This window comes from Rhinoderma darwinii, chromosome 4 (assembly GCF_050947455.1).
Source record: "Rhinoderma darwinii isolate aRhiDar2 chromosome 4, aRhiDar2.hap1, whole genome shotgun sequence".
Taxonomy (NCBI): domain Eukaryota; kingdom Metazoa; phylum Chordata; class Amphibia; order Anura; family Rhinodermatidae; genus Rhinoderma; species Rhinoderma darwinii.
The window spans coordinates 146175163-146202285 of record NC_134690.1 but is presented as its reverse complement, the minus strand read 5'-3'; the positions used below and the strand labels follow the sequence as shown (position 1 = coordinate 146202285).

Below are 27123 nucleotides of genomic sequence, written 5' to 3'. Positions count from 1 at the left end.
TCCCACCTCGGATGCGGAAACCTCCGCGATAAATGGCTCCATTTGGTTGGGCTGGACCAGCACCGGGGCCGAGATAAAGCACTTCTTAAGGACCTCAAAAGCCTGGACAGCCTGAGGAGGCCAGTGGAGGAGATCAGCACCTTTGCGAGTGAGGTCCGTAAGAGGCTTAGCGATGACCGAGAAGTCAGCAATAAATCTCCTGTAATAATTAGCGAACCCCAAGAAACACTGTAACGCCTTCAGGGAGGCAGGTTGGACCCATTCCGCCACGGCCTGGACCTTGGCGGGGTCCATGCGGAATTCATGAGGAGTGAGGATTTGACCCAAAACACACATTTTTCGGTCTTAGCAAACAATTTGTTTTCCCGAAGGACCTGGAGCACCTTCCTGACATGCTCAATGAGGGAGGACAAGTCCTTGGAAAACACAAGTATGTCATCAAGGTACACTACAAGGAATACCCCCAGGTAATCTCTTAAAATCTAATTTATGAAATTCTGGAAGACCGCGGGGGCATTACACAACCCAAAGGGCATGACGAGGTATTCGAAATGACCTTCGGGCGTGTTAAACGCAGTCTTCCACTCATCCCCATCCTTGATGCGGATAAGGTCATACGCCCCCCGTAGATCAAACTTAGAGAACCATTGGGCCCCCTGGACTTGATTAAAGAGATCAGGAATCAAGGAAAGGGGATACTGGTTCCTTACAGTGACCTTATTCAAGTTACGGTAGTCAATGCATGGCCTAAGACCACCATCCTTCTTCCCTACGAAGAAGAAGCCAGCACCTACCGGAGAAGTAGAGGGGCGAATGTAACCCTTGGCCAGGCATTCCTGGATATACTCTCTCATGGCTTCACGTTCGGGACAAGAAAAGTTAAATATCCTACCCTTAGGGAGCTTAGCTCCTGGTACCAAATCGATAGCGCAATCGTATTCTCTATGAGGAGGTAACACTTCGGAGGCCTCCTTAGAGAAAACATCGGCGAAGTCCTGAACAAACTCAGGTAGCGTGTTCACCTCCTCAGGGGGAGAAATAGAATTAACAGAAAAACATGACGACAAGCATTCATTACCCCATTTGGTAAGCTCCCCAGTATTCCAGTCAAACGTGGGATTATGCAACTGCAACCAGGGAAGGCCTAAAACCAAATCGGACGATAATCCCTGCATCAACAGTACAGAGCACTGCTCCAAATGCATGGAGTCAACAAGGAGTTCAAAAACAGGGGTATGCTGTGTAAAATAACCATTAGCAAGAGGAGTGGAGTCGATACCCACTACCAGGACAGGTTTAAGCAAATCAATCAAAGGCATAGCTAGAGACATAGCAAATTCCACAGACATGATATTAGCAGAAGACCCTGAATCCACGAAGGCACTGCCGGTAGCAGACCTACCACCAAAAGAGACCTGAAAGGAAAGCAAGATTTTATTACGTTTCATATTTACGGGAAATACCTGTGCGCACAAGTGACCTCCCCGATGATCACTTAGGCGCGGAAGTTTTCCGGCTGCTTATTCTTACGCCTAGGACAGGTGTTCACTTGATGTTTTTCATCCCCACAATAGAAGCAGAGACCATTCTTCCTGCGGAACTCTCTACGTTGTCGGGGGTACACGGAGGCCCCGAGTTGCATAGGTACCTCCGAGTCTTCCGTGGAAGAGCGAAGCAACGGGACCTCGGGAGGCGTCATGGGGGAGTCAGAGGGGCAAACACAAAACTGTTCAAGTTGTCGTTCCCTGAGACGTCGGTCAAGTCGTACCGCTAAAGCCATAACCTGGTCTAAGGAGTCAGAACAGGGATAGCTAACTAGCAGGTCTTTCAGGGCGTTCGACAGACCCAACCTAAACTGGCACCTTAAGGCAGGGTCATTCCACCGAGAAGCTATGCACCACTTCCTAAAGTCAAAGCAATACTCCTCCACAGGTCTCTTACCCTGACGTAAGGTCACCAGCTGACTCTCGGCAAAGGCAGTCCTGTCAGTCTCGTCATAAATGAGTCCGAGAGCGGAAAAGAAACGATCAACGGAGGAAAGTTCAGGGGCGTCAGGAGCCAGGGAGAAGGCCCATTCTTGGGGCCCTTCCTGGAGCCGGGACATAATTATACCCACCCGCTGGCTCTCAGAACCTGAGGAGTGGGGCTTTAAGCGAAAGTAGAGCTTACAACTCTCCCGAAAGGAGAGAAAAGTCCTCCGGTCCCCTGAGAACCGGTCAGGCAACTTGAGGTGGGGTTCAAGAGGTGAGGTGAGGGGTACTACCATGGCAGCGTCAGGTTGGTTGACCCTCTGAGCCAGGGCCTGGACCTGTAGGGAGAGACCCTGCATTTGCTGAGCCAGGGTCTCAAGGGGGTCCATTATAGAGTGAGGGACCAGGGTAGCCTAGGTATATCGGCTTGTGATTATGTAATTACAGGGGGGGTAGGGAAACAGACAGTGAGCCCTAATCTACCCACCACTCAGTCCCTGCCTACTTGCAATGACCCGCCCTAGGCGACGGGGTACAACTGGGCGACGGTCCCTACGCTCAGTAGGTGCACGACAGACAAACAGACAAGGGGACACAAGCAAAGGGAAATGGGGCAGTTGCCCACGGCAACACCGTGAGCAACAAGAGAGGTGAACGAGCCGAGTCAAACCAGGAATGTACGCGGTACCAAACGCAGAGCAGGAGAGTAGTCAGTAAGCCGGGGTCAGTATGAAGGAAGGTCAAATAGCTAGGAGCTGCAGCAAGGCCAGGAAACCACACGAGAAGAATCACAAGCAAAGGAGGAACAGGAAAGGCAGGTATAAATAGACAGAGGGCGGGAGCTAGCTCCGTCTGGCCAGGCTGCGATAGGCTCTCCCACTCCTAAGCCTGCCATCCTGAGTGGTGGAAGATGGAGTCAGTCTCAGAGACATAGAACCAGGTGCAGACTGATTACCCATGGGCGTTTACACAGAAGTTGTGCCTGGCAGATCCTTTACATCTAGAACCAAGCTCAGTACATAAATATAACACTACAACCAAGCTCAGTACATAAATACAACACCAGATCCAAGATCAGTACATAAATACAACACCAGAACCATGATCAGTACATAAATAGAACACTAGAACCAAGCTCAGTACATATATACAGCCCCAGACCCAAGCTCAGTAAATAAAAACAGCACCAGCACAAATACAGCTTAGTACAGAGATCTTTTGCAAATTTAGTGCAACCCCTGCCATATAGGATTGTACGGAATAAAACTACAGTTCCCAGTATAGCCTGAACAATGGTAAGGATATGCTGGGAGTTGCTGTTTCACAAAAAAAATCATACCACCCATCATCTTGCTGCAGATCATACAGTGACTACAGTACTGATTAGAGGGAAAATAAACATTTGCATTGAGTGACTCACAGGTGACATCTTCTCAGATTCTAGTTGTTCTTTTTATCTTTTCTTCTCTATCCGGTCCAGACCTCTATGATGACTTCTCCCGGCCATTGACAATTTCTGCAGTTTGCCGCTCAGATGTCGTCAGTTTCTCACTTTTCAAACAATTTCGCACCTATAAACGAAGATAAAACTCTCATGGTGCCACACACTATGCCCTTAAATATAATAGTGCCATACACTTCACCTCTAATTATAATAATGCCATACAATGTGTCCCTGATTTATAATAGCACCATACACTGTGTCCCACACACACAGTGCCCCCTGTAGACAGTGCCCCACATAGAGACGCCTGTAGATAGTGCACTGCATAGATCCCCCTGTAGATAGTGGCTCTATAGAGCCACCTGTAGATAGTGCCCCACATAGATACCACCGTAGATAGTGGCCCCCATAGATCCCCCTGTAGATCGTGGCCCCTGTAAATAGTGCCCACATATAGCCCCCCGTAGATAGTGCCCCAGATATAGCCCCCTGTAGATAGAGCTACCCCTGTAGATAAAGCCACTCACACTTTTAACTGAAAAAAGAAAAACTTGACATACCTGATATCATTCCCGCGCTATCTCTTCTGAGCAGGTCTGCTGGGGCTGAACGACGCAAGCGCCACAATGTAATTGCGCCGCTTGCGTCATTAAAAGGCGATGCATGGCAGGTCAAGGCACATTCCTTCCCAGCCATTCAACGACACAAGCGGCACGATGACATCTGTAAACAACTGTAAACAGTTTTGCCGTTTAGAGGAGCTATAAAACTGACCTTCCTTTGAGCTAGTTGAGAATCTGGAGTATTACATTTGTGGGTTCGATTAAACTCTCAAAATGGGTAGAAAAGGAGAGCTTTCATGTGAAACTCGACAGTCTATTCTTGTTCTTAGAAATTAAGGCTATTCCATGCGAGAAATTGCCAAGAAACTGAAGATTTCCTACAACGGTGTGTACTACTCTCTTCAGAGGACAGCACACACAGGCTCTAACCAGAGTAGAAAGAGAAGTGGGAGGCCCCGCTGCACAACTGAGCAACAAGACAAGTACATTAGAGTCTCTAGTTTGAGAAATAGACGCCTCACAGGTCCTCAACTGGCAGCTTCGTTAAATAGTACCCGCAAAACGCCAGTGTCAACGTCTACAGTGAAGAGGCAACTCCGGGATGCTGGCCTTCAGGGCAGAGTGGCAAAGAAAAAGCCATATCTGAGACTGGCTAATAAAAGGAAAAGATTAATATGGGCAAAAGCACACAGACATTGGACAGAGGAATCGAAGTTTGAGGTGTTTGGATCACACAGAAGAACATTTGTGAGACGCAGAACAACTGAAAAGATGCTGGAAGAGTGCCTGACGCCATCTGTCAAGCACGGTGGAGGTAATGTGATGGTCTGGGGTTGCTTTGGTGCTGGTAAAGTGGGAGATTTGTACAAGGTAAAAGGGATTTTGAATAAGGAAGGCTATCACTCCATTTTGCAACGCCATGCCATACCCTGTGGACAGCGCTTGATTGGAGCCAATTTCATCCTACAACAGGACAATGACCCAAAGCACACCTCCAAATTATGCAAGAACTATTTAGGGAAGAAGCAGGCAGCTGGTATTCTATCTGTAATGGAGTGGCCAGCGCAGTCACCAGATCTCAACCCCATAGAGCTGTTGTGGGAGCAGCTTGACCGTATGGTACGCAAGAAGTGCCCATCAAGCCAATCCAACTTGTGGGAGGGGCTTCTGGAAGCATGGGGTGAAATTTCTCCCGATTACCCCAGCAAATTAACAGCTAGAATGCCAAAGGTCTGCAATGCTGTAATTGCTGCAAATGGAGCATTCTTTGACGAAAGCAAAGTTTGAAGGAGAAAATTATTATTTCAAATAAAAATCATTATTTCTAACCTTGTCAATGTCATGACTATATTTTCTAGTCATTTTGCAACTCAATTGATAAATATAAGTGTGAGTTTTCATGGAAAACACAAAATTGTCTGGGTGACCCCAAACTTTTGAACGGTAGTGTATCTTTAAATTTGTCCTCCTGAACAGTAAAATAAGCACAAGAAGAGTCCATTATGTTGCTAAACCAGAGATTGGCGCAGCCAGAGAAAAGACTGTGCAGCATATTGTCACAGGGCCCATAGATATTAGAGACTGTCATGAGAACAACAGGGGATGGACCCACTGTGTTGCCAACGGATTTGGCATAGGGCTAAACTGGGGAGTGGAGTTTAAGGCTGGGTTCACACGACCACATTAACGTCCGTAATGGACGGACGTATTTCGGCCAGCAGTCCCGGACCGAACTCAGTTGCTCAAAAAACGTCTGAAAATCAGGGGCTGTTTTCCCTTGAAAACAGCTCCGTATTTTCAGACGTTTTTGGTCACTACGTGTGCACATACCCTAAGGGTATGTGCACACGAGGGCATTACGTCCGTATTTCGGCCGCAAGTCCCGGACCGAACTCAGTGCAGGGAGCCGGGCTCCTAGCATCATAGTGATGTACGACGCTAGGAGTCCCTGCCTTTCTGCAGGACAACTGTCCCGTACTGTAATCATGTTTTCAGTACGGGACAGTAGTTCCACGGAGAGGCAGGGACTCCTAGCATCGTACATAACTATGATGCTAGGAGCCCGGCTCCCTGCACTGAGTTTGGTCCGGGACTTCCGGCCGAAATACGTCCGTCCATTACGGACGTTAATGTGGTCGTGTGAACCCAGCCTAAGGGATAGCTGTTCCCCCTTTTAACCTCCCTACGAAGGTGTGGATTTGGCCACTAGAATCCCCAGGTTGCCACCCCAGTCATTATTCACTTCTGTCATAACTGCCTCCCAGATGCTCCTTACCAACAACTAGGGGACACCTCAGTGAGGCCCACCTCATAGTTTGGGAAGCAGTGATCTAGCCAATAAAGTAGCCAAATCTTTTGTTTAAGCCAATCAAGGTGGTTCTGCTAAATAATGTGTTCCAATTCCTCCAATAACCTACATGCTAATGCTGCTACAATGAATGGGGCATGATGTTTGTTTTTGTTTTTTAAATATGCTTTATACACAATTTTTTTTGATACATAATGTGAATGGGATTTTATAACATACTGTTCACTACAATGGCTCAATACATAAAAACAAATCCTGGTTTGATATTGAATGCAAGGAGTGAAATCTACCGGTGGAAAGGGAAGGGATATTTGTTTTTACCTCTTTACTGTGCTGCTTGTATTGTCCTATTGTGCCAATACACTATAATATATTTTAACCACCCTTGCTGATAGTATGTCAGCAGATTTTAGCTAGAACACATGGATATCCCCATTCAAGTGATTGGGGTTGAGCTGCAGTACCAGACGTAGCCCATGGACAAGAGTGGGGCTGTTTCTTGAAAAAGAAAACATATTTTTTTTCTAATTCTGGATAGCTCCTAAGGATGTCATTAATTGAACATATTTACATTGGGTAAATTGCATCACAGGACCAACATGCTTTTTTATTTTAATTTTTTTAATTTTTTTACGACAGTCACATTTTTACACATAAATTGGAAAACCAAAATAACTGAGTAAGATGGTAAGTGATATATGTCTATAGCTCAGATACTAGAATATATTAGCAGCATTTATTGTGAACTGTAAAATAATTACAATCAGAACCTGCAAATGTCCGCCCCTGCATACGACAGTCTCATGTGGCTTCTACAACATTTGTTTTTTTCTTTTAAACCACGCTTTATGTCTGCCATTTTTATGGGGGTTCTTCGACATTGACTACAATTGGAAAATACATGTGCTGGACCAAGTGCAAAACTGCAATTGTAGTTTTCCATAGAAGCAGTTTTAGGAACATTTTGTCGTGGAAGTCAATGGCTCAAAATATATTAGACTGAAATTTAGATGAGTGTTCCAATAGACACTCACGCCAGGAACTTTATCCAGCATCCTAATCAGGAGATTTCATACCGATATATATCGAGAGAGGAGAAAAAAACGCACAGACACTGCTGATATGCTCAAAATACTCCTCTGGAGGTTTATTACCAAACGCCACTATAATAATATCATTCAAATGGGGTGTAGACTTGAGGTTAACCAATCAGAGGCAATGTGACAATAATTCTTATTCAGCCAATTACAGACATACGATACATTTCAGATACATCATTATAATTCTTCACACATCAGGTTTGCAGGTGGCCTTATCTCTCTTGGTAAGAATGTTCCTTAAGATGGGGGAGGCACTCGCACAAGCATATTTGCCACCCTCCCATCTCACTCCTTGTGCCTTCTCTGCAAGCTTCGTATGGGAGCCAAGGTCAAAGATAAAACATACGAAATCAACATTACTTGCGTTAAAGGAACAATGACTTTCTTATTCACTACAAAAAACCAAGATGGGAACTCCAGACAGGATGGCTGCTGCACGAAACTAAATCATTTAAACATGATTATAATCACTTTCACATAATACATATCTTAGTAATTCGGCATCCTGCTTGATAATTCATAATGTAATTTCATACCGAAAATATAAGCAAATAAACCATCCTTCACAATTTCATACAATTTCCCCTATAAAAAGAACATAGACTATGTTAACATGCATATTTTACTGGGATTTACTTTCATTGTTGCAGGTGGTGCACGATACCAATGTAACTTAGTAATAAGTAGTGGACAGATGAGAGAGTAAGATTGTAGGAACAGACTATAAAAAGTTTTGTATGTAGTCTGTTACCATGAAACATGTAGGCCGGGTTCCCACTTAGCATAAACGCTGCTGAATTTCCGCAATGGAATTCTGTGCGGAAATCCTGCAGCATTTGCAGTAGCAGCAAAGTGAATGAAATTTTAATTTAAAGCGTTTTCGTTGCTTTTCTGTTGCAGGTTTTACCTATTTAATTCAACGGGGATGCAAATCCCGCAACAGAAAGTCATGTGTTTCGACTTTTGCGGCGGATTTGCATCGATTACACCGCAAAAATCACAACTCGGGAAAAAAATAATCATACTTACCCAGAACTCTCTCCTTCCTGCAGTCCGGCCTCCTGGGATGACGTTGCCTCCCATGTGACTGCTGAAGCCAATTACAGGCTACAGCGTCACATGGCCTGCAACATCACCCAGGAAGGCTGGACTACGCGCAGACAAGAGGAATAGGGTAAGTATGAGCGTTTTTTTCTTCTCCCCAGCACTTTATTCCGCAGCGGAAATTCCGTTAGAAAAACCGCACCACAATGTGGTGCGATTTTTTTGGACAGGAGGTGCTGCGAGTTCTAGGTCGAATACGCTGCACAGTTTTTTATGCAGCGTATCCAAACCATGGGAACCCGGCCATAGGGGGAGATTCATGAAACCTGTCTAAGGCCAGAATCACACACGCAGTTGTAATGCAGTATTTGGTGCCGTTTTTGGCTCCGTTTTTTTTAGCCAAATACAGGAATGGACATAAAAGAAAGAAGATGCATCAGTCTTCTCCTTATACCTTTCCCTTCCTTTTGGATCCACTTCTGGCTTTGGCTAAAGAACTGTATCAAAACTGTGTGCGTGATCCTGGCCTAAAAGAAAAACTGTCTTTCTTGCAACCATAGCAACCAATCACAGCGCAGCACTAATTTCTTATAGTCTTCTGAAAAATAAAAACTGCGCTGTGATTGGTTGCTATGGACAACAAAGACAAAGAGTTAGTCAGTTTTCATGAATTTCCTCATATTCTGCATAGGAGCTATAGACACAAAGTGATAGATTTTCAGATTCAGACTTGTTGCTTAATTTTTCATTTTAGATGCGTTGGTACAATAAAAAATTTTTTTGTAAGGCCCTATGCACACGGCCGTAATTTTGATCTGCAATACGGACCATAATTGCGGATCCAAGTACGGACCCATTAATTCCTCTGCCCATGGACACCTTCTTTTATATTTACCGGTTGGTGTCCGGGCCATAGAAAGGCCTATTTTTTGATTTTACAGTTCGTGCTCCCATACTTTATAAGTATGGTGACTGTCCGCGGCTGGACGTAGCCGTAATTACGAAACAGGATTACGGATACGGCCGTGTGCAGGGGGCCTTGATGTAAAGATACCCTGTAATTTTCTGAATTAATCTGAAAGAATTTTAATTCATATTTTAGGGCCCTGAATGGCCCCGAGGTTACACGGTTTGTTTTACCTGACCTGAAGAGGTCTACACATTATGCCATCCAGCATAAAATACGCAGTGCACTGGAACTTGTGGTTCCGCTGATAATAATGATTTCATTCTAAAGTTGTTACCAATACTTCATGTTCCGCAAAGAATAATAATGGTACTATATCCTACAGGGTTAATTACACGTATTGATAATAATGAATTTACAAGACAGTTGATTAATTGCTGATGTGATCTCTTTGTGGCGACATTGAAAAGTAAAGTCATTATTTCACCCAGGCGTATTACTGGTTGTGATGTTGCTTTTCACGGTTTTAGTGGCCTGCTAGAAAAGCAAAACCAGATGCCACCTGTTAAAATATGTATGAGCTGCTGTGTAGCTAAAGCCTCCTTACTCTTCAACACAAAAAGATTATGTACAATTTTATCCCGTTCAGCCAGAGACAACAAAATAGTCATCAATTATTCACAGGTCAGTCAGGCTGATGTGAAAAAAAATCCTTGGCAAGGCAACTTATTCAGAGATACAAAAGCTTCAGGTCTAAATTCTTTCAGGGGATTTTAAGCAAAGATTAATCAAGGGTGTATGAAAGATGACAAGTAAAAAGATTCCGGCACAGAAGCAAGCCGAGGGCTCTTTATTCCTCCTTTCGGGTAAAGTATTTCATTTGACCAGACTGGGTGTGTATATCTGTACGGTTTGGTGACTGTGATTAAAACTTCAGGCGGCGGAGCTAAGTAGTACTCAGACAGGATTAGTTTTTGATTTGACACCTTAGTGGAAATAATCTGTTCTGATGACAGCGAGATACACCACCAACAAATGGTTTCCAATGACTCTATATCCCCTTCATAAATAAGTTTGTGAGATCTTGTACAGGGGTAAATGGGTTTATTTTTCATTGTTTTTATAATAATTTCTCATCCTATTGTTTCTTCAATTTTTGGACAACAATTATTGGCACACAAATGCAATTTTTTGTACCAAAAAAATCCTTAGTTGAAATATAAAGGTGTAAAAATTCATACATACGAGTAACCGGGGATGATTATTATTTGCATATAGTATATACAAGTGTAATATATACTCCATTCAATACTGTTTACTACTGGTCACTATTTGTTCATCACAGATATTAAAGACATTACATTGTTTTCAATGGGATTTCAATGGTTTTGTTAAACACTTTTTGTCCAGGTACGTAGCTCTGTGTTATGTAAAACTGCAGTAATTAAACATATAAACTTCAGTAAGTATAGGGCAAGTAGACATAATATTTTTGTGTATATTTGGTGGTAATAATGTGACAAAATAGAACAATCATGATAAGGTTTTGTGAATTCTGTAATTGTATTTGCTAAATTCTGTAAATTTCTATTTATGTAATTGTTTGTGAAGGGTGGAAGTATTGCTGTATATAATTATATATGCTAATTAAATTCTTACAAAAAAAGGGTTATTTTTCGTTATTTAAATAGAAATATATGTATCTATATATCTATATCTATATATCTATATGTAGATATATCTATATATATATCTATATGTGTAGATATATATATCTATATATAGATTTATATAGATTTATATGTTACAATTTACAAGTGGATTTTTGTAGATGAGCAAATCTGACCCAAGACCAATGGTTAGAAGCTATTTTTCTAAGAAGTTTTAAAATAATAAAGCAAGGATTATATGAGGGATCTATTCTAAAGATGTGTAGCCAGTTAGAGGCAGCAATCTTTGCACTGTTGTAGACACTGATCAACATTTTTGACATATAATGTAAAGTTTTTTAATTGAATTTGATAAATAAGTCAGGGGTTGTAAAAAAATAAAAAAAGAGATAAAAATAGACATTATACACCATCCACTTTTAAAGTTTTATTTCTCTTTTGAGACTATCACATTGCATTTTGAGATCTTCATTACAGCACAGAGACACATAAAGATGGACATTCTTACTACCGATCTATAGGTTGTTGTTATCATAAGGCCAATGTTCCTTGATGCTTTCTAAGTATGGCTCTATTCTAATTACACATATAATGCTCTGACAATTGATCTTCAGTTAAAAAAAAAAAAGTAGTATTACAATAATCAGACATTTTCATCGTCTAGATCCCAAACATCAAATATAAGCAGCAAATTGACCTTATGGACGATGTGTATGACAATGACAGGCAAGCACGCAGTATTATGCTTTAATCAATATAGTAACCAAAAAAGGTATCTCTCCATTAAAAAAGCAATTATTCCTGTAGCATGTATTCATCATATAGGAAATTGTAGCTAGACTATGTTGTCTTTTCTGAGAAAAAAAACTAAAGAAAAGGCTGACACATAGTTATACAGAGATGAACATAGGTATGGAAGCTGAAGGGCAGAGAGATACATATGGGAATGGCAGAAAACAAAAAAAGCAGACCATTGTATACACAATAGGATTCTATACTGTTGATGCCAACTGTATGTAGTGCAGATGGGGGTAGTTTATATTCCCCAGCCCTAGTTGTATCGATAGGAGATTTACATTAGTACTAAAGTTGCCCATACACATCAGATGACAGGGCGACTGAGGAATAGCTGCCATCTGAACAAGCATTCGGCCAGATGCTATCTTATGTGTATGGGCCAGTTCATATTTTGAACATTTATAAAATAATAAGTATTCTGCTTTAAATGAGAGTGCAGATATATAAAAAATGACTTAAGTACAATCTCAATCAAACTAAATTAAAGGGATCATCCATTTTGGTCAACCCCTTTTAAACAATAAGATCCTCAGGAAACAATCAATTTGCTTAACGGAATCAAACTTTAATATAAATCATCCTTAACCTCAGGTAACTTTGATTTAACAGTCAAGTTTTATAAATGTAAAGATACTGGGAAGACTTATAAGGGGAGTTGCATCTGATCCGAGGGTCAGGAAATAATCCCTTCTAGTGCAAGATCAAGCAGTGTTTACATCAATATGATGAATCCCACTCCAACTTTAAGGGTATGTTCACACGACCTATTTTCAGACGTAATGGAGGCGTTTTACGCCTCGAATTACGCCTGAAAAGACGGCTCCAATACGTCGGCAAACATCTGCCCATTGCCTCCAATGGGTCTTACGATGTTCTGTGCAGACGACCTGTCAAAGAAGTGCTCGTCAAAGAAGTGCAGGACACTTCTTGGGATGTTTTTGGAGCCGTTTTCTCATAGACTCTATTGAAAACAGCTCCAAAAACTGCCGTAAAAAATCCTGCGAAAAATGCGAGTTGCTCAAAAAACGTCTGAAAATCAGGAGCTGTTTTCCCTTGAAAACAGCTCCGTATGTCCAGACGTATTTTGTTAATCGTGTGAACATACCCTAAGGCTTCTTCACACGAACGTTGTATACGTCCGTGTGACGGCCTTTAAAACAACGGTTGTCACACGGACGCATGTATTTCAATGAGGCCATTTATACGTCCGTTGTTTTAATGGACCTATTTTGTCCTATTTTCTTCCATTTTCACAGATCCCTTAATAGACTCAAGTCTATGAGGGATCCAGGAGAACGGGTCTCGCACGGTACAACTCGGACGTGAAAACTGGCCATTTTTCATGTCCTTGCACTCATTCGTGTTAGTAAGCCCTTAGTTTGTTGTCTTGGGTACAGGGACTTTAGTACTCATAGAGGCTTCTATCAATGCTGTCTTAGAATCTGGAACAATCAATGACTTATGTCTCCCAGTAACATTGCTACCAATGGCTTTTTGGAGACGTTGTAGTCGGAATCTTAGCCATGCAATGGACCTGTGGCCTGCTCTACCTGCTGTCCTGTAGAACATAGTCACCTGGACAACATAGAAAATAAACTTTTAGCCCATAAAAATTTTGGCTAAGGTTTAAAAGGCTTCCATGGGCTCTTGCTATGTCTATGGTTTAAATGAAGAATAAACAAGAATAAACAATAGCCATCTTTATCTTGACGCACTCACTGCAGCGTGATATCACACAACAAAAGCTATTGACAAGTCATTGAAAAAGTCAAGTTAAGGCATCTTGCCAATGTGTATTTAATGCGTTAAAAGTCAAGATAAAGACGGCTACATCTGTAGTTATTTTCAATAACACATTTATATAGATTAAAGTACAGCACATATATAACTTTTCTTGGTCAATGCACCATTTTTCTTCTTCATTAGCACGACTTTACATAGAACCGGAAGTTGCGGTGCTGAGCTGTATTCCCCAGGAAGATGACCACTACAAAATACACAGGAGACAGACCTGCTAGATAAGTCATCTTACCTAAATATCGTGCTATTGCTAGGGAGAAATGGCAGATCAGCAGAAAAAGGTGCAGCTAGAGAGTACAAAATTTATATGAGAATATACAAAACAAAAACCCGCTACAGAAGTGCACAGTAAAGACTTTTCGTGCTATAACATTTTAACCTAGCCTTCAATAAATTACCAGAATTTTAAATTAATTATAATCTGTTTTACTAGGCCTGTGATTTCGCAAAATGTTATCAATTTACTATAAATTTGTCCGGTCTCCAAAGTGACAGAGAACATACAGCTATTACCCAATGTGTATCCAGTGGGAGGTGTCGAGTCCCCTGGCACAAATAAATAAGACATTTTATATATGATAGGTATCACAAATTACATATATTTGTTTTAGAAGATGCAAATAAATGCTAAATTTTAGAGTCTTTGTAAGCTTTCCATGAGTATATTTGAAGGGGCTTTCCCATCATCTATATTTATCGCCTATCCAAAAAATTGATGATAAATATCTGATTGATGGGGGTCTGACCACTTGGACCCCCACTGATCCCGAGAACACGCTTATCCGGCCTTCCCTGTGCGCCCCACATGAATGGAGTAGTACTGCGCATGCTCGGCCCCCGCTCCACTCATTTTTTATAGGGCTGCCAGAGATAGCACTTGGCTAAGGACGGCCAGGTGAGCGCGTTCTCAGGATCGGTGGGGGTCCCAGTGGTTGGACCCCCACCAATTAGATATTTATCACCTATCCTGTGGATAGGTGATAAATATTGATTATGGGGAAACCCCTTTAAGTACCAAAGACAAAAGTCATTATCAATTTGGATTCTGTAATAGAGAATTTATTGTAAAGTAACTTATGGTCAGCTACCTAATTCTATAATTTAAAGCTCCAGATGAAGCTCTGGTATAAAGACATACGTGATTTCCGTGACACTGTATGTGAGCCAGCTGTACAAAAAGTCCAGTCCTTCCCTTGCAGTTTACACTGAGCTCTTGAGACATTAATATTTCCCAGAGGAATAAGTGTTTCTATAGAAACATGTCAGTGGCTGATGTAGAAGTGCCCAAATGATGAAATATGCTTTAAAATGACACAAGTATTAATTAGAAGCCGGAAATCTTAACAAGAGACAAACACTTCTTCTCTCTCTAAGGTCGCTCATCTACTTTATTCTTTGGTGCTCATACATATTTCCCAGGGATGTGCTAGAATAGGAGCTGATAAGCACTAGCAGAAGTCTCTGGTGGTCTTCATATTGGAGCCGCAATGGGAATTACTCAGAACTAAGGTCAGGGCATGAACTTAGCTACTTGTATGGGTTACTTACTCTGCATTGATGGCAGTGTTCAGAAAAGAGATGTGGATGCCACCAGTGGCACAGAGGCAGTCATTCAGTGTGCCCATCCAGATTACCCTGCAGGGGAGTCGCAGACAATACATGAGGTGAGACGTGTTTGTGCATTTGATATCTAATATTGTTTTGTCTATAGATTAATTTGAGACCATTCTAAAATGAGTCTTTCTATTTATCTAAAGAGCAGAATTAACCCTTGTAAATGTTTGAAAAGTAAAGTTTTCTGGGTGCAGTTTAAACACAAGACCATCCTAATTCTGTACTGCTGCGTATTTATGTTGTCATATTCATAATTTCACATTCATAAATCCATTTTGCTGTTAGGGACATTAATATTGTTAAATATATACTAATACTCATAGAATATCATTATTCATTATTGCTTCCCTAGAGGAATTATCAAATGGCTTATTCAGTGGCCTCATTCACGTGCATTCGATACCTCTATTGGCTTGTTTTGGTAGAAGGACCTGAATAAGAAGCTAATGTTACTCAAGCCAACCATTTACATAAACATAGTTTATTTTTTACATCTGTATTTTAAATATGCAGCATTCCCCATTGGTAATAGTTTTCAGACTTAATTCTCCCTATAAAATTTAACAGCGCGAGACAATATATGTATCCATATTTAGGTCCATATTTAAAGACGCTTGTGTGAATGAGGCCTAATGGCCCCCGAACCTTAAATGTAAATTATTGCTTTTCCCCAGAGAATGGAGGTTGGTGGATGACATGGATCATGCAGGAGACGTTCTAGTATTTTTGCAGCTGTGGGTCCAGAAAATAACACCATATAAAATCATGCTCCACTTAAAGAGGTCTACATTTTTTAAGTAAATAAATCTGCTTAGTCATACAGTGTATACCAGACAGTCCCTAACTACCAGTGCTGTAGGGAATCATGCCAAATAACGGTGGCATAGGTTGGTCAAATAATAGTGAAATAAATTGCCCTATGAATATTTTTTAACAGCTGCCTAACTATAATTTCTGTACAGTGTCACTACCACCATACACTGCCAAATAATAGACTTTACAGTGCCTAAGTAACAGTGGTATTTAAATAAATACCACCATTTAGTACTCAAATAATACCAACAGACTGTAATGACGGGGTAGGGAGACAAACAGGTGAGCCCTAATCTACCCGCCACTCAGTCCCTGCCTACTTGCAACGGCTCGTTCTAGGCGACGGCGTACAACTGGGCCACGGTCCCTACTCTCACTATGTGCACGACAGACAGACAGACAAGGGTACAAAGAAGCTAAGGGAAAAGGGGCAGATGCCCACGGCAATACCGTGAGCTACAAGAGTAGTGAACGAGCCGAGTCAAACCAGGAGTGTACGAGGTACCAAATGCAGAGCAACAGAGTAGTCGGTAAAGCCAGGGTCAGTATGAAGCAGAGGACAAATAGTACACGCAGCAGCAGCAGAGCCAGGAAACCAGCAGAATCACAGGCAAAGGAGAAGCAGGAAACTAAGGTATAAATAGACAGAGGGCGGGAGCTAGCTCCGTCTGGCCAGGCTGTGATAGGCTCTCCCACTTCTCAGCCTCTCAGCCCGAGTGGTAGATGATCGAGTCACTCTATCAGACTTAGGAGCAGGTGCAGACTGAGTAACCACGGGCGTCGACACAGAAGCTGTGTCTGGCAGATCCTTTACACAGACAGTGATCAAAAAATAGCACCAGCACCATAATGTCTTATTAAATAACACCATCCAGTGCCACACATTGCCCAAATGATGATAATTTACAGAGACCTAATAGGGCTATGAATAGTCTATTTATTACTGCCATATCCTCATGGTCTAGGGCATTATGGGTTATACCCCTAGTTGTATAGAATGTTTCAAGAGTTAATATTCTATGGAGTTTTATGGTGTATGAAGGGTTAATATTTCTGGTGGTACATAGTGTTTTAACAGTTGATATTCCTAGTGGTTTAGGTGATTTAGGGTGGTGAAGTTATCACTATCCCGTTTGATCTCTGGTGGTGAAGGACAGTGAATTTTATAATTTCGTTGCTGGTCTAGGACGATGTTAATTTTCCTGCTTGTCTAATGTAGTAAATGATTAATATACCTTGTAGGGGTTAATTTGCCTGTGGTCTAATGTAGTTAACGCAGAGGCGTAGCTAGGTTCTCCTGCACCCAGGGTAAAAATTATGTTTCGGCACCCCCCCAAACTTCTTTCTTGACATCTCCTTCTCCCACACCATGTTTGCTTTATCTACTAATCAATGAGATATAATTTTTTTCCATAAAACCATTTGTACATTTTACAAGCAATATAGTTATATAAGGTAGTTAACATAACAATAAATTAAAAGAAAAACAATTAAGGAGGTCAGTGCTTGACTTAGGCTTCATTCACATCTGCGCTAGGGCTCCGTGCCGATGTTCCGTCTGAGCTTTCTGTCGGAAAAGAGCCCTGACAGACACAAACGGAAACCGCTACGCTATTGATTCTGTCAAAATGACGAAACTCTTGCACAATGGAGACAAATGGAAACCATTGACACCGGCTCTGCCACCATTGAAATCAATGATTTCCGTTTGTGTCTGTCAGGGCTTCAATCCGACGGAAAGGTCAGACGGAACTTCGGAATTGAGCCCTAGCACAGGTGTGAACGAAGCCTAACAAAGATTGTATAACTGAATCTAATGAAACTATATGGTGACATAATGAACAGCCTCCTCTTGTAGATAGTCCCAGACAGGCCCCCTCTTATAGATAGTGCCACACAGCCCCCTGTAGATATTGCCACACTCCCCATAGTAGATACTGCCCCACAGCCACCCTATAGATATTGCCACACTCCTCCCCTAGTAGATAGAGCCACACCCCCTTGTAGATAAAGCCACACAGCGCCCCCTTGTAGTTAGTGCCCCACACACCCCCTTGTATAGTGCCACACAGCAGCCCCTTGTAGATAGCAACACACAGCACTCCCTTGTAGATAGAGATACACAGCTCCCAAACAACTAAAAAAAACTTGTACTCACCTAGCCCCGTTCCTGCAATGAATAGAGCTACTTTGCAGCCTTCCCAGCAGCCTATGAAACGGGATCCTTGGGTAGGCAGGCGTGATCAATTAAAGTCATCACGCTGACCTGCGCAGGGATACTGTCCCAGCGCCTTAGTTAATGGCAGAGCAGGGAACTAGCTCCTTGCTCCGTCATAGTGTCCAATTGTATCTGTGTCCTAAAAATGCAAATACAATTTAATGTGGCAGTCGCCCGTGGCCCCGGATGCCTGATGCAGGCGATGCCACTGGGAATGAGGGTGCTTGTGCCGTGCGGCCTGTCACATTATGGGCTGGGCGGTATGGGCTCCCTCATGCCATAGGCCCTGTAGCTGCCACTATGGCTGCTATAGCAGTAGTTCTGTAGCAGTGCAATAGTGGTGTATAGTGTAGGTATATCCAGCACTCAAAATAAAAGTTATAAGGTTGAAACAAAAAATCCCGGGACCACGCTTACGCGTTTCAGACCAGTGGGTTCCTTAATCATAGCTTGTTTAAAACAAGGAGGTTAAAACAAAAAGTAAAAAAATCCCGGGACCACGCTTACGAGTTTCAGACCAGTGGGGTCCTTAATCATAGCTTGCTATGATTAAGGACCCCACTGGTCTGAAACGGGTAAGCGTGGTCCCGGGATTTTTTGTTTTAACCTCCTTGTTTTAAACATGACCTAATAAACCTTATAACTTTTATTTTGAGTGCTGGATATACCTACACTATACACCAGTATTGCATAAAAAAGAAACTGGTCATGGCTAAACCATACCCAATAGACATACCCAAAAATGCAATATACATATAGCACGGTGCCATTTCTGAAAAGGATAAACAAAACAAAAAAGAAAAAAATGCAGAAATATATCAAAGCACTCTCAGGTAAATACAAATTTATAAGAAATTATTTTTATTTAAACCTCCGAATATTTTCGGATATATAAATATATACATACAAAATGTTTTTTTTTTTAAATTCCCTGGCCAGTAAAGGATAACATGTGATCTAATACACCTTCATATATTAGTTAAGTCACTTATATGATAAATATACATATGTTCTCCCTAAGCATAGGGACAGATAATTCATTTGGAACAATCGCTAGGTTGTATTCACACTTGCGTTTTTTAACAAAATGTATTTTTTATCCTCAAGGTGGCCACCATTCCCATTTATAACAGATAGAAATATTTTTGGGGGTAAGAAAAGTATAGTGTAATTCCCGTCCTGGGAGATTGGCCATCCCATAACACATAAGCTGATTTCACGGCAGATTTTTTTTGTTGTTTTACTCTTCCCTCCTATTTCATACGACCTTAAAGGGGTTGTCCGAGATAAATTTTTATTTAAAAGTTAAACACACAATACACACATTAAATATTCCCTAATATACTTACCTGTGCAATCTTGCTTCTGTTCTCCGTTCTGGCAGCTCTTTTCTTCCGATCACCTGTCTTCTGACGTCACGTTTTCTTCCTCCTCCACTGTCGTGTCGTGTCCCGATCACATGGTCTCGCCCCAGCGAGACCTCGGATGGGACACGACACGTCACTGGAGACGTGTCGTTTCTGCGGGTGCCCGCCCAGCCTATGCAGCTTTTATTCACTGTGAGCGCGCCTATGCGTGTTCACAGTGAAAAAAGTGAAGAGGGACGGCACCTGCGGGAATGTCGGGTCTCCGGCTGTCAGTGACTGCCGGGGACCCGGAGGAGAAGATAGAAGCAGCTTTCGCTGCTTCTGTCTTCTCCGATGTCTTCTTACACAGCGTTCAATGAACGCTGTGTATAGGAATAGAGACAGCAGCAGCGGCGCTGTCTCTGTTCCTCCCGGTGATCATGTGACTGGTCACATGATCACCGGGTACCGTTAGTGGCAGACTGCTGCTGGGTCTAATCAGACCCAGCACAGCCCTATTAGTGACAATCGTCACTATGAGAGGGCTGATTTCCCCTGTAACTGGGGCTGCTGTGCAGCTCCAGTTACAGTGGAAAAGATGGTGTAAAAAAAAAGAAAAAAAATATATAATGTTCCCCAAAGGTCTTTTTTGACCTTTGAGGGACAGACAATAATAATAAAAAAATAGTAAAGTACAAAAAAAAATTAAATAATAAATACACATAAAATACTCACCCCAAAAAATACCGTTCCCCCTGTCAATCATTGTTGTAACGCTAGCGCTGACCCAATTACCCTAATATAGACATGTAATATATAGAAATATACGGTAGACAATGACGATCACAAATAAAAGGTTTATTTTAGGGTAAAACTATGTTATTACCAAAAAAAATAGCTGAAACGTAAAAAAGCTTATTTTTTGACTATTATTTTCAAACTTTATGAATGAAAATTCTAAAATGGCAAAAAGGTGTGTATAAAAACGATAAAAAAATAAACCTGCATTGTCTACTGAAAAAACGCCGCAAAAATAACGTCGTTAGCGCAACAAATAAAAAAGTTATAGCCATTTAACTAACACGTGCTAATAATGGCTAAACGGTGCCCGGTCCTGAACTAGATAAGATCTTCTGGGGTCCTGTATCTAAGCCTACATTGTTAGGCTTAGATACAGGGTCTAACAAACAGTGTCACACATGGAGCCTGTATCTAAGCCTAACACAATGTAGGCTTAGATACAGGACCCCAGATGACATTCTTTTTATTCCTGTATAAGGGTATGTTCACACGGCCTATTTACGGACGTAATTCGGGCGTATTAACCCCCGAATTACGTCCGAAATTACGGCTTGAAATCGTTGCCAAACATCTGCCCATTGAAAGCAATGGGCTGATGTTTGTCTGTTCACACGAGGCGTATATTTACACGTCGCTGTCAAAAGACGGCGCGTAAATAGACGCCCGCGCCAAAGAAGTGTCATGTCACTTCTTCAGACGTAAATGGAGCCGTTTTCCATGGACTACATGGAAAACCAGCTACAGTTACGTCCGTAATGGACGCGGCGTTCAAGCGCCTGCACATGCCGTTACGGCTGAAACGACAGGGCTGTTTTCTCCTGAAAACAGCCCCGTAATTTCGGCCGTTATGGACGCTGCCGTGTGAACATACCCTAAGATTAGTGTTTTGGGGCCCTGTATCTAAGCCTAACATGTGGTATTCTTAGATACATGGCCCATGTGTGACACTGTCTGCTTGGGTAATGTTACTAAGGCTACCTTGTGGTAGGCTTAGATACATGGTCTAACAGTATCACACATGAGCAGTGTATCTAAGCATCCCTCTTTTTTTTTTTTCTTAGTTATTATGTGTTTTTTACCGTTTGGGTCCTTGGTACTACATCAAGTTCAAGGACTACTTCAATGACACCTTTTTTATTTTTAATAAAATCGTTAACCAGTGTTATGCGTGTTATTTTATTACAATATTTTTTCTATGTCCTTCTCATTTATTTAAAAATTTATTACTAGTTCATTATTAATGGCCACTGTCTAACAGCGTCCATTAGTAAGGCTTCATGCACACTAGCGTGTGTATTTTCCGCGCGTGAAAAACTCGCGTCAATCCCATCCGTGTGTTTGCGTTAGGGCGGATTAACACGAACGTGCTATACGTCCGTGCAACCCACGTGGTATTCACGCGGGTCGCACGGACCTATGCAAGTCTATGGGGCAGTGCAGACAGTCCGTGAGTTTTACGCAGCGTGAGTCCGCTGCGTAAACTCGCGACATATTCTATATTTCTGCGTTTTTCGAGCATCACGCACCCATTGAAGTCAATAGGTGCGTGAAAATCAGGCGCATCCCATGGAAGCACTTCCGTGGGACGAGCGTGATTCGCGCAACAGCAGTAAAATAATGAATGTAAACAGAAAAGCACCACGTGCTACAAACATCCAGAGTGTCATAATGATGGCGGCTGCGCGAAAACCGCAGCCGCGCATCCGTATGAACATGACACAGAGCTGTCAAGTGCATTTTGCGCACGCAAAACGCCACCGTATTTGTGTGCGCAAAACGCACACGCTCGTTTAAATCCGCCCTTATGCATCAGTGTGCTTTTCGATTGTCATGTGTTATTCACGCACTCACAAAGCCAGCCCATTTTTACTTTCTTTTTTACAACAAATTGCTGTGTAAATCACGCACCAAACACGTGTGTGCTGTTTGTGGTTTTCACGCATGCATTGACTTCAATGTGAGTGTAGGTGCATGATAACGCACCATAGAGGACATGCAGTATGTTTCACGCAGCGGTCTCTCGCTGCGTGAAAAGTCACACATGTGTCAACGGCCCCATTGAAATAAATGGGTTGCGTGTGTTGTGCGTTTTTTCAAAGCACAGCACACAGACTTGATTCACGCTAGTGTAAATCGCGCATAAGGCCCCATTCACACCACGTCGAAACCACGCACAGCACACGCGACCCATTTATTTCAATGGGGCCGTTTTCACGCAGCGAGAGTCCGCTGCGTGAAACATACTGCATGTCCTCTATTGGTGCGTTATCATGCACCTACACTCAAGTAGATGCATGCGTGAAAACCATGCACCAAACAAGCGTGTTTGGTGCGTGATTTATGCTGCAATTTGTTGTAACAAGCATTAAAATCGAGCATTAAAACTGCCTTGCGGGAAAAAGAAGCAACATGCTCCATCTTCGGGCGTTTACGCCTCTGACCTCCCATTGACTTCAATGGGAGGCAGAGAAAGTGTATTTCGCGTTGTTTTATGCCTGCGGCGCTCAATTGCCGCGGGCGAAAAACGCCGCGGAAAGCGACGCAAAAAACGCAGCAAAGAAAGCCACAAACAATGCCGCAAAAAACAGACGCAAAAAAAAAAAAACGCCGAAAAGGCTACGATAAATGCAGCGAAAAACATCACAAATAAAGCCGCGAACAAAGATGCAAAGAACGCCACGAAAAACGACAGGGAAAACGACACGAAAGACGCAATGAAAAACGCAGAAAAAAAACCGCAAAAAAAAGACACGAAAAACTACGCAAAAAAGGCTACGATAAACGCCACGGAAAAAGCTGCGAAAAACATAGCGGAAAAAGACGCGAGAAACGCCGCAAACAGAGGCAAAAATCAACTGGGAAAACGCCACGAAAGGCGCAACGAAAAACGCAGCAAAAATAGGCGCAAACAACGACGCAAAAAAAGAAATGATAAACGACGTGAAAAAGGCTACGATAAACGCAATGGAAAACACAGCAAAAAACATCGCAAAAAAAGACGCAAACAAACAAGCAAAAAACGCCAAGATAAACGAAGCGAAAAACGCCCCGAACAAAGCGGCAAACAAATACGCAAACAGAGCACAAAAAACTCCGGGAAAAACGACGCAAAAATCAACGTGCAGGGAGAGGTAAATCTGCCGCAAACTTCAAGACGGAATTTTGAGGCAGATATTCCTCTTGCAAAAAAACTCTGTGTGAACATGGCCTTAGTGGAGAGAGACATGAGATAGAGGAGGGTGGACGAGGGTGAGGGGAGACGAGGGTTGGGGTAGACACGAAGAGGTTTATAGACCTGAAAAGAGAAAGAAAACATAAATGTGAAAAACATAATGGGGGGAGAACATTTGCTCACCATCCTTCAAGAATGTCAGCAAGGAGACAAGTCCAGTGAAGGATGTCAGCGGGGAGGAGCAAGGACAGCTCACGTGAACTCTTGGAAGGTACGTGCACGCTCATTGCAGCCTGCAATGAGCGTGCACGGGAAGAAAGTTTCATCACAAGGAAAGATCAACAAACCAGAGCTGAACTGCATGTAAACAAACTGTGCTAAATTCAAAGAAGAAATGTGCTAAGTAGAATTTTTTTTAAAAATAATGCTTTATTTAGGTTGTCTGTATAAGGGGTAATGTATGACAGAGTTTTTGAAAAAATGTTGGTATCTCGGACAACCCCTTTAAATTTTGAAGGGGATCAATAGTAGTAGGCAGTCTATTAAATAGACCCAAAGGTCTGAATATATCCCACTCGATCCTTTTTATTCAAAGACGATAAGTTTTCCAAGATTTTATAAGGTAACATGCGTTTTTACCTCTAATTTTCCGGTGAGCATCTGTGATCCATGTGCAGGAGCAGTCATTTCACGGGCGGAACGAAAAAGCCTTTCCAAAGGTAGATTCCAAGCTGTATGGTCATATATTTCTCAAGAGGCACAAGGTCCGGGAGGGCAAGAGCATATGCCGGCAGTAAGGTGAATTTCGAAATTCACCTTACTGCCGGCATATGCTCTTGCCCTCCCGGACCTTGTGCCTCTTGGTGTACGGTGTGGAACAAGTGGATACACAGAAGAAAATAAAAAATCATCTGACGTTGCGGTGGAGCCTTAAGGGTGTTGAGAAATATATGACCATACAGCTTGGAATTTACCTTTGGAAAGGCTTTTTCGTTCCGCCCGTGAAATGACTGCTCCCGCACATGGATCACAGATGCTCACCGAAAAATTAGAGGTAAAAACGCATGTTACCTTATAAAATCTTGGAAAACTTGTCGTCTTTGAATAAAAAGGATCGAGTGGGATATATTCAGACGCAAGTGTGAATACAACCTAGCGATTGTTCCAAATGAATTATCTGTCCCTATGCTTAGGGAGAACATATGTATATTTATCATATAAGTGACTTAACTAGTATATGAAGGTGTATTAGATCACATGTTATCCTTTCCTGGCCAGGGAATTAAAAAGAAAAAACATTTTGTATGTATATATTTATATATCCGAAAATATTCGGAGGTTTAAATAAAAATAATTTCTTATAAATTTGTATTTACCTGAGAGTGCTTTGATATATTTCTGGATTTTTTACTTTTTTGTTTTGTATACACCACTATTGCCTTGATTACCTGCTGTTGACACAGGACCAGTTTGGGAATATCTACGAGCACCTGCAGTACTTGGATTAATTTATACCAACTTGCATCGTTCAAACGTAATGGAAACGCAGTGGAAACGCAATGGAAACGCAGTGGATATGTGATGAGCAAACTTTTTGTAACATTTCCCCTACTTTTGTAGTTCTGTAGCAGTGCCATCTGGTCAGTAGCGGCGCTGCCGCGCCCGCCCTTCCTTTCCTCCTAGTCGCGCACGGCAGGGGCATAGCTAGGGTGGGCAGGCAGTGCATCTGCCCCGGGCGCAACTACGTTGTAGGGAAGGGGGAGCGCCGCCAAGCAGCTGTTCATGCAGTGGCGTTCTGACTGAGGTCTGTGACGGCCAGGGAGTGAACCAGTACAGTCACCTGACCTCCTCTGTGCTCTGCTGTTACACACATGGAGTAAATAACAGCCGAGGAGCAGAGGAGGAAGCTCCGCCCACAGCCCGTCCTGCAAGAAACCTGTGATCCTGTCAGCAAGGAGACATGGTGAGTGTCTATGTGTGTCTGTGTGTATATTTGTGTGTAGTGGGTATACAGTATGTGTCTCTGTGTTTATATGTGTATATGTTACAGTGTGTGTGTGTGTGTGTGTGTGTGTGTGTGTGTTTGTGTCTCTGCATGTGTTTATGTCTCTTTGTAAAAGTGTAAAAAATGTGAACTCAGCACTCCAAGGTATTATGCAAGGTATTAGCGAAAAGTAGTAATCCAAAATTAGGTATAACGTTTCGGTCTATACATTCGACCTTCTTCAGACACTACAAAATTAATATAGTTGGGGGGTGTGCCAATCTGAATCTTTGCCCCGGGTGCAGGAGAACCTAGCTACGCCTCTGGCGCACGGGGCACTTGCCATGCCAGCCCACCCCCTAGCTATGCCACTGGTTAATGGGTTAATTTCCCTGTTGGTCTAGGCTAGTGAAGGTTTTAACACTCCTGATGATCTATGGTAGTGAAGAGGTTCATTTCCCTGGTGGCTAGAATGATGAAAGTCAGTTTCCTCTACCTGTACTGCAGTGATCATAGAGATCAGTGCAGAAGATAGACAGTACCATTAGGCTGTTATTTTTCTAGTGCAAAGTCCTCACTACAATCGGGCAGATTTCTTTTGAGTGCTCAACTTGATCAATAAACTAGGGAAGGCAGCTGCTTTCTTTGTGGCTGTCTTCCCATGGGTTTGGCATCAAGCCTGGGAACAGAGGCACAAGTCCCAGGTGCCAGGCAATAAGTAGTGCACTTTAGCAGGAATGGGTGATGGGTCCTGTGCGACTGCACAGGTGGTACACCTTTAAGATTGGCTCTGCTTTTAAGGCATATGGACTGGGGTTGAGAATTTTGGAACACAGTTTTAACATTGAGAAGATATATATATCTGACCTTCTAGAAGTGTAAACCGCCATAGCGATCTGGCTATGATGTACTCAGTATATATCAATAGCAAGATTCTTATGTTCTGTAAGAGTATATATATACAGTGAAGGAAATAAGTATTTGATCCCTTGCTGATTTTGTAAGTTTGCCCACTGTCAAAGTCATGAACAGTCTAGAATTTTTAGGCTAGGTTAATTTTACCAGTGAGAGATAGATTATATATAAAAAAAAAACAGAAAATCACATTGTCAAAATAATATATATTTATTTGCATTGTGCACAGAGAAATAAGTATTTGATCCCCTACCAACCATTAAGAGTTCAGCCTCCTCCAGACCAGTTACACGCTCCAAATCAACTTGGTGCCTGCATTAAAGACAGCTGTCTTAAATGGTCACCTGTATAAAAGACTCCTGTCCACAGACTCAATTAATCAGTCTGACTCTAACCTCTGCAACATGGGCAAGACCAAAGAGCTTTCTAAGGATGTCAGGGACAAGTTCATAGACCTGCACAAGGCTGGAATGGGCTACAAAACCATAAGTAAGACTCTGGCTGAGAAGGAGACAGCTGTTGGTGCAATAGTAAGAAAATGGAAGACATACAAAATGACTGTCAATCGACATCGATCTGGGGCTCCATGCAAAATCTCACCTCGTGGGGTATCCTTGATCCTGAGGAAGGTGAGAGCTCAGCCGAAAACTACACGG

At 42.3% G+C, this 27123-nt stretch overlaps 1 protein-coding gene across 1 annotated transcript in view; it reads left to right on the top strand.

Moving 5' to 3' along the window:
• Nucleotides 1–10113: 10113 nt before the first annotated feature.
• Nucleotides 10114–27123, top strand: part of KCNMB3 (potassium calcium-activated channel subfamily M regulatory beta subunit 3) — a 69836-nt gene continuing 52826 nt past the window's right edge. Inside the window, exon 1 of the mRNA XM_075864048.1 lies at nucleotides 10114–10202. Within this exon, the coding sequence (XP_075720163.1) occupies nucleotides 10142–10202 (61 nt within the window). The 5' untranslated portion in view covers nucleotides 10114–10141. The remainder of the gene's footprint in view (nucleotides 10203–27123) is intronic.